Source organism: Vigna radiata, unplaced genomic scaffold (assembly GCF_000741045.1).
Source record: "Vigna radiata var. radiata cultivar VC1973A unplaced genomic scaffold, Vradiata_ver6 scaffold_213, whole genome shotgun sequence".
NCBI lineage: Eukaryota > Viridiplantae > Streptophyta > Magnoliopsida > Fabales > Fabaceae > Vigna > Vigna radiata.
The window spans coordinates 585,572-594,023 of NW_014544264.1; the positions used below are offsets into that span (position 1 = coordinate 585,572).

At 32.5% G+C, this 8,452-nt stretch overlaps 1 protein-coding gene across 1 annotated transcript; it reads left to right on the forward strand.

Moving 5' to 3' along the window:
- Positions 1 to 477: 477 nt before the first annotated feature.
- LOC106755542 (cytochrome P450 83B1-like) lies at positions 478 to 2,558 on the forward strand. The gene is made up of 2 exons (XM_014637711.2): positions 478 to 1,462; positions 1,918 to 2,558. Exons 1-2 carry the CDS (start codon positions 563 to 565, stop codon positions 2,548 to 2,550), a joined length of 1,533 nt encoding a protein of 510 aa, XP_014493197.1. The 5' UTR covers positions 478 to 562; the 3' UTR covers positions 2,551 to 2,558.
- The last annotated feature ends 5,894 nt before the right edge of the window (positions 2,559 to 8,452 follow it).

The window sequence follows — 8,452 nt, forward strand, 5'->3', positions numbered from 1 at the left end:
GAATATGCCGCAGTTCTCTGAGCAACTGCGGCATATACCCTTGTTATTTAATTTTTTTGCATACGTGGCGTCAAAGATGATGGTTGACTGGGGTATATGTCGTGGTTAAGGGGGAACCATGACATATAAGTTCGATTTATTTACAAAACTGTCACCGCGCAGCATTATGCTGCGGTTTCTGATGAACCGTGGCATAATGTGCGCTGTATAAACCCAATTTTTTACTAGTGACACCAAAATGAAGGTTAGAATTTAGTTTTCCAAATACCAAATTCTGACTTAAAATCAAAATTGTGTTATCCACATAAATATGGAAAACAGTATATTATCTAAATAAATTAAAAATGAAACTGTGCTACCCATGAAACAAAAAACAAAAATCCTTTTTTTTCACATATAAATTGTGGTCGACATAAAAAAGAGTTTAATTGATGTTATGAATTAAAATTTGTGTCCTCAGGACTCCCCATCTATAAATACCGTACGAGGAAGCTGAACCTACGGAGTTCTATATGTCAAAAGTAAGATTTCTTTCAAGCATTCTGTTTCTGGTCATATACAGATGACAATGTTCTCGTCACTTCTTCTAATTCTTTGCCTACTCTTTCCTTTGTTTTTGCTATTCTTCTTCAAATACTTAACAACTTTCAAAAGCCCACCATTTCCATCTGGTCCTAGAGGTCTTCCCATAGTAGGAAATCTTCACCAACTAGAAAATTCTTCTCTTCATATGCAGCTATGGCAACTCTCAAAGAAATATGGTCCTTTATTTTCCCTTCAATTAGGTTTAAGACGAGTAATAGTTGTTTCCTCACCAAAACTAGCCAAAGTGGTAATGAAAGACCATGACCTTGACTGTTGTGATCGACCCAAATTACTTGGCCAACAGAAACTGTCTTATAATGGGTTAGACATAGCATTTTGCCCATATAATGAGTATTGGAGAGAAATCAGAAAACTTTGTGTTGTCCATCTCCTTAGCTCCAAACGTGTCTCATGCTTTTCCTCTTTAAGACATTTTGAGGTGAAGGAGATGATAAAGAAAATTTCCATGCATGCTTCAAATTCACAAGTTACCAATCTGAGTGAAACGATAGTGTCTCTGACCAGCACTATTATCTGTAGAATTGCTTTGGGGAGAAGGTATGAAGAGGAAGCAACCGAAAGGAGAATATTTCACAGGTTGTTCAGTGAGTGTGAAGCGATGCTCGCTACCCTCTTTTTTTCAGATTATATTCCTTTCATGGGTTGGATTGATAAACTGAGGGGACTGAATGCACGTCTTGAACGGAGTTTCAAGGAGATGGATTACTTCTACCAACAAGTCATTGATGAACACATGGCAGATTCTCATAAAAGGACTCCACAGGAAGAGGACAGCGTTGATGTCTTACTTCAACTCAAGAAAAACTATTCGTTTTCCATCGATCTTACTAATGATATCATCAAAGCTGTGCTCATGGTTTGAATTCCATTCCTTTCAATTTCATTCCGCCCCTTTACTTTGTCTTCTTCAATATGCACAGGAAAAAACTTACATCATCACTAGTATTCTTATCTCATTTCTTTGTATAGTATATATTAAGGAATCAAATAATCTAATAACCCTCTATCATAATATTATTGGGAATCCAAATGAGAGTTTATGCAAAAACTGAACAAGATATTTTACCAATGTCTTACCTGAGTTGTACTCATGTCTCACTAATATTGTTCAGTGTTTGAAATGTTTCCACTAAAAAGAGAAATATCAATGTGAAAGAACTTAAACTTGAGGATGAGATTATTATATTTCTTCTTTAGATACAGTTGTGTCAATCCACAGATAAAAGGAAATGAAGTCTTGTGTAACACTGACAAAAGTGCAAATTTATTTTCATTCAATTATTAACTAACTACTGAAGTTTTCTTCTGCAGAACATTCTCATTGCAGCAACAGATACAACTGCAGTCACAGTAGTTTGGGCTATGACTTTACTATTAAAACATCCACGAGTTATGAAGAAGGTTCAAGAAGAAATAAGGAGTTTGAGTGGTAAAAAACCTTTCTTAGATGAAGATGATGTTCAAAAGTTTCCCTATTTTAAAGCAGTGATAAAAGAGACACTCAGATTGTACCCACCAGCACCATTGCTTATACCAAGAGAAACAAGGGAAAAAGTTATGATAGATGGTTATGAAATTCCAGCGAAGACAATGATATATGTGAGTGTTTGGGCTATTCATAGAGACCCTGAGGCTTGGGAAGATGCAGAAGAGTTTATACCAGAGAGATTTTTAAACAGCACTGTAGATCTTCATGGACAAGACTTTTGTTTCATTCCATTTGGCGCTGGTCGTAGAATGTGTCCAGGTTTGAATATGGCTTTTGCTACATTGGATGTTGTACTTGCTAACCTTCTTTGTTCCTTTGACTGGGAATTGCCGGAAGGAATGAAGAGTGAAGACATTGATACAGAAGTGTTACCGGGACTTTCACAGCATAAGAAGAATCCTCTCTGTGTTTTGGCCAAGTGCCAAATGTCATCCAAAAGTTCTAATAATATGTGAACTGTAGAAAATATTAAAATATAAGATTAGTTGTAAAAGAAGTAATAAAGACCTAATTTTTCCCAAGCTTTTGTTGATTAAACTGATTTTAACACTATGTATAAAGATTAATTTAAAAAAATAATTTTAAATTTAATTATAGATTTATGTATGCATGTCAGTTAATTAATGTTAAATATAAAAATAGAGTTCAAATAAATGTGGAAAGTTCTATATATATATATAGAAAAGTTGTAAGCGGAGAGATTTTCCATAAATCTATAGAAAATTCATATATAATTCTTATTCGTGCTAATGAAGATGCAGGAATTCATTAAAATACATATTTATTTCATCAAATATTATAAATACAGCAGTTAAATCAAATATTATAAATATAGTAATTAAATATTAAAATATCAATTTATATTTTGACAAACAAATAAATTAGAAATTTAAATCATTCAACTATTATTAAGCATTTTAGTAAAAAAATTAAATTATAAACCTATATAATTAGAGATAATAAATATTACAATGAATAAACTTATAAAAAAAAAGGTAAAGAAATAAAGGATTGTTCTTAACATGTTAAACATGTTTAAACCGGTATATGAACTGAGTTAGGTTTAATTTAATCTACATTAAAAAAAATAAACTAATTAATTTTTTTCTCACTGGCCAAAACAAATTGTTATTCCTATGAACTTGCAAACTTTATATTTAGTTTTTTTTGGTTCACATTTCAGGCATAGTTAGGGGGCTGTTTCTTAAGATTGTGGAAGATTGTTTTCCAATAATTAGTTAAGCTCCTCCGGGAGGAATTAGTTTTTAAATATAGAAATTCTTAATTTATAGAATTGATATCTTATGAAAAAATTTAATTGATTAACAAAAAAATAATTATAACAAGTTCAACTAATAATAACATTTTTTTCATGGCAAATAATACAAAAAGTTTAACAAACAATAAATTTCATTAATAAATTTAAATTATATCTCTAATATTATATTAAGAATTAAACTTTAACTCAATGTTACAAAATTAATTTATAATGAAATGATATTTATATTTATATATATTTTTTAAATTAAATTGGTTTTATTTTTTTAGTTAATGTAAAACTTAATAACAATTCTAATACCAAAATGTAAAATGTATGGCCTGTACAATTCTAATGTATATTTTAACATTTAATTGATAGACAATTCTAATGTATATTTTAACATTTAATTGATAGATGAATTTATTTATTTTTCAAATATATCGTGTTCATAATTTGTTTGTATTAAAGATTTTGTGATTTGAAGATGAACATTGCGTCTTGTTGCTATCAAAGTCAAGATTCTTTTGGAAGAAAGAATCAGGGTCTATTCTTTTATTTTCATTAAAAATAATCTATAAGACAATAACAATATAAATATCATCTTAAGTGTCTTGGAATACACATTTGTCCAAAAGGTTCTAGAAGTATGTCCTTTATTCTGGATCGTAGAAGAATGTCATTAGAGAAATTTTCTCTTATATTGTCAGTTCCTTGAACGGACAAATAAATTAAATGTCGTGACTTATGCTCCTTAAAAAAAACATCCAATGTCTAATGTATAATAAAACCAAAGATGTCCATATAATATTTTGGAATAACGAACATTTAATGTCCATTCTTTTACACCACAAATATTTTATCCAATGTCTAGAGTACTTTTGCTCTATATTTATGAGAAACCAAAGTATGAAGATATTGAGCTAATTACACTAATATTTTGTTTGGAGCTAGATTCAAATCTAGAATCAATTAGAACACGTTAAATTAAGGTTTAATATCTATTTTTGTCTCTTGGTTTGTTACGTATATTTTGTTTTTTAATAAGTTCATACACGTCCCATATTTTGCAAAAACCGTTTATGTTAATCTTTTTTGCTTACGACTTTAAAAATGCTAAGACAGAATTGTCCCCTTGACGAAAACTGAATGAGTTGTACACTTATTCATTAGGTGGCACGTTGAGGTCAATTGAGGTGTTAATTTTAAAAATAAAAGTTAATGACATGGAAATGCTATGAAAGAGGGGTTGAAATCAATTGAGGAGTTAATTGTTAAAATCGCTGCAACGGAATTATTAGCGTGGAACAAACCAAGAGGGGGAGGTGAATTGGTTATATACTTTTATCGTGCCTTTTATTATTTTTCTCTTAATTTTTCTTATTGAGCTGATAATTAAATATAAATAAGAGAGTAAGGGAAAGAGAAAAATTGCACAGGTGATTTTATCCTGGTTTAGATCACAAGGATCCTACGTCCAGTCGCTTATCTCAAACAAGATAAACCTTTTTCACTATCACAAAACAATTACAAATATTAGTCACAAAAAAATAATTTGTAAGAGTTTAGAAATACCACCTCTCTTGAAATCACAAGAGATGAACTTACACCTCCTTTGAATCTTCACAAAGGATAACCACCTCCTTCGAATGCTTCACGAAGGATGATCCTCTTCCAGGCACTTCCTCGGACACACCAAGGATGAGTAAGTTATTCCTCNGTCACCGCAGTAGCACTTCAGGGCTTTGCAGACGAGAGTTTCCTTAGCTTCAACAATCTCACAGAGTTCTCAAAGAGTTCAGAGGTTCTTAGCACAAGGGAAGAGTGCTTTTTGAAATAAAGAGTGAGCCATCTTATAGACTCAGCCCAATACCCTTCCATTCTTCGAAAACGGGCCATCTAACGCATTTAATCGATTAACATAAGTATTAATCGATTAAAATGAGTACAACGGCTAGTTTTTCAAATCTGAAACCCCCAACGGCTAGTNTTAATCGATTATTTTNAGGAATAATCGATTAACTAATCNATTATTACTAGCTTTAATCGATNATTANAGGGGCAATTGGGTTTTCAGTGCCAGCCTCGTTTTAATCNATTAAAACTGGGTTTAATCGATTAAAANAGCTTGTGNAAGATTCTCAACAATAAATAAATCAAATATANAACACAAGAATCAACCCTAATACATATTTGAGCACTATTACATCAACTTTGATTATTATAAAAGCTTTATAAAATACAGAGATCTTCAATCCGTCTTTATAGATCTTGACTTGTGCAAATCTGTTCATCATCAAAACTTCATCTTTTATTTTTCTAACATTAATGACGTGAAATTACCATTAGGTTAAAATTAATTCCCAAATTGGGAATATTTTTTATTGAATCTAGAATTTGTTGAAATTGGTGTTGAAATTTGGTTCATCGTTCATTGAAGGTGCAATTCGAAGAGCATAGGTTAGGTAAGTGTTATTAACCTGATGTTGGTTTTGGGTGTTAGGGTTTAATCTTGTGTTGAATTAGTTAATTTTTTACAATTTATTATTTTCTTTGATTAAGGATGTTTTTCGTGGTATAAATTTTGTAATTATCTGTTCTTGTTTCCTTAAATGTTCAATCTGTAGTTGTTTTGTAATGTGTTGTCGGTTTGGATTTAGATATGATTATATTTGTTGTGCTTTGGGGGGTTTAAGCATGGAAAAAGTTCTTGTATTTTGGGGGTTGATATTAGTCCGAAGGGTGTTACTTTAAGTTAATTTAATGGTCCTCATTTCCATTTGTAGGGTAGGGATTGAGATGTCTAAGGAAAGGTTTGAGGTAGTGGTCCACCATGGTAGGACCTTGATAAAAGAAGAGCACCTTAAATATATATATATATATCTATATATATATATATATATATAGGTTTGAGGTGGTGGTCCACCATGGTGGGACCTTATATATATATATATATATATAAGGTGCTCTTCTTTTATCAAGGTCCCACCATGGNAAGAATCAACCCTAATACATATTTGAGCACTATTACATCAACTTTGATTATTATAAAAGCTTTATAAAATACAGAGATCTTCAATCCGTCTTTATGGATCTTGACTTTGCAAATATGTTCATCATCAAAACTTCATCTTTTATTTTTGCTAACATTCTCCCCCTTTTTGATGATGATCAAAAATTATCTCCAAGTTTAAATCTTTTTAATAATCTGAAAAAAACACAACTCATAGAGGAAGAGAGCATTAGAAAATAAAAGGATCTCTTTAAACTATATTCTCCTCCTTTTTTATCATAAGAAAAAAAATTATATTTAATAAATTTCTCCCCCTTAATAAAAAGAAAGTATGCATAAAAAAACATGAACATCTACTTTTTATTGAAATTAAAAGAAGGCAAGCATACAATCATAAAGATAAGCAACAAAACAATCAAAGAGGATCTAGAATTCATTACTTTCGTCACTATTAAAGTGTCGCTCTAGTCCTGAAATCCTAATGTCTAGATTCCTGAGATAAGTGCAAATTTCTTTGTGGCGAGTGTTTTGAATATTCATCATCTCATTTTGGAGCCGAGCCATCTCAGTCATTTGTCTAGAGAGACTCTCTAGACTATATTCTTCATTCACTTGAGATGAGCCAGCAACATTTGTGGGGTCAGGCATGGGGTTATCTGTATCTTCTTCTTCATCTGCTTGAACGCCAGCAACATCATCAGGATGAACATAGGAGTCTCCTTGTTTAAGGAATCCCATTTGTCTTAGGGAATTATCTCCAACTCTATGGCCCGGGAGCACAGTCTCATAGTGCTCATTTGAGATATCTACTCCTTTATACACACAGATATGCGAGACTAGGAGAGGATATGGGAGTGGCGCAGCATCTAACCTTTTAGCTTTGAACATGATGGTTTGAAACAGATGAGGCCAATTGAGTGGGATGCTCTGAAGTATCCCATACATGATGATGAGATCAGTCTCAGAGCACTGTGCATGGTTGGACCCTCTAGGAAATAGGAGCCAAACTATGAGGTAGTGCAAGAGACGCTCTTCCATCTTGAGTCCTCCAGCAAGGTAAAGACGGGCGTTGCGTTGGCGAGGATTGCGGAGAAAAGATTGAAATACCATTATTTTGTTGAAATTGGCAAAGTCACTTGGAACAATTTGTGAATTTTCCAACACAGGAACCTTTGCCACATTGGTCCAAACATCATTGTCCAAGACAATGTCCACACCTTTGACCCTTGTTGAAAATATTCCATCACGAACTTTTAAGTTAAAATAGAATACCCGAACAAGATCGGGATAGTACCTTCCACGGAGTTCCATTATGTGTTGAACTCCTTGTTCTATTATAAGATTTGGAAAAGAAAAGTTGTGAGAGATATACCAAGCAAGATCAATGAACTTTTGCTTGATGAGCTTCCTTTCCTTCCAAAATTGTGAGAATGACTGTTGATCTTGCTCATCGGAGAGCCATCCTTCTACGATAGCATCTCTTCTGCGAACATTATTTTGCGAAACTTCACTGGTTTTTCTCCTCCTTCTTCTTGAAGGTTCAGCCATGGAGATGGATGGAAAACAAAGATTATGGTGAAAGAAAGGAGAAAGCAAGAGGGATATGCTCAAGATTGGTTCAAGTATGGAAAGTGGGGACAAGAGGGGTATAAATAGGCTCAAGAAAGCTCCCCAACGTTCAGATTTTGGAAAATATGACCGTTTATAGCCGTTTAGAGACGTTGGCAACGGCTATAATCATCAATGCAGCGTAGAAATTCTTTTAAAAAACTGTCTAGAGCGCTTTTAATCGATTAAAGTGGGTTTTAATCGATTAATGAATCTATTAATACTTGGATTAATCGATTAAATCATTCGTAAATGCATAGGTAACGCTTTTAATCGATTTACACACAGATTAAACACNGTAAACAACGAAAATTGCAATATTAAGCCCAAAAATGCCTATTTTACTATTTCTAATATGCCTAGATCTCTTCTAAGCTCAAAAAATCTATCCTTAGGCAATGCTTTGGTGAAAATATCCGCCAATTGATGCTTAGAGTCTATGAATTCCATTTCACAATCACCTTTTTGGACATGATCT

Coding starts and splice junctions, on each gene's coding strand:
- LOC106755542 (XM_014637711.2), top strand. CDS start 563: ATGACAATGTTCTCGTCACTTCTTCTAATTCTTTGCCTACTCTTTCCT. Junction 1,463..1,917: donor TCATCAAAGCTGTGCTCATG/GTTTGAATTCCA, acceptor TTTCTTCTGCAG/AACATTCTCATTGCAGCAAC.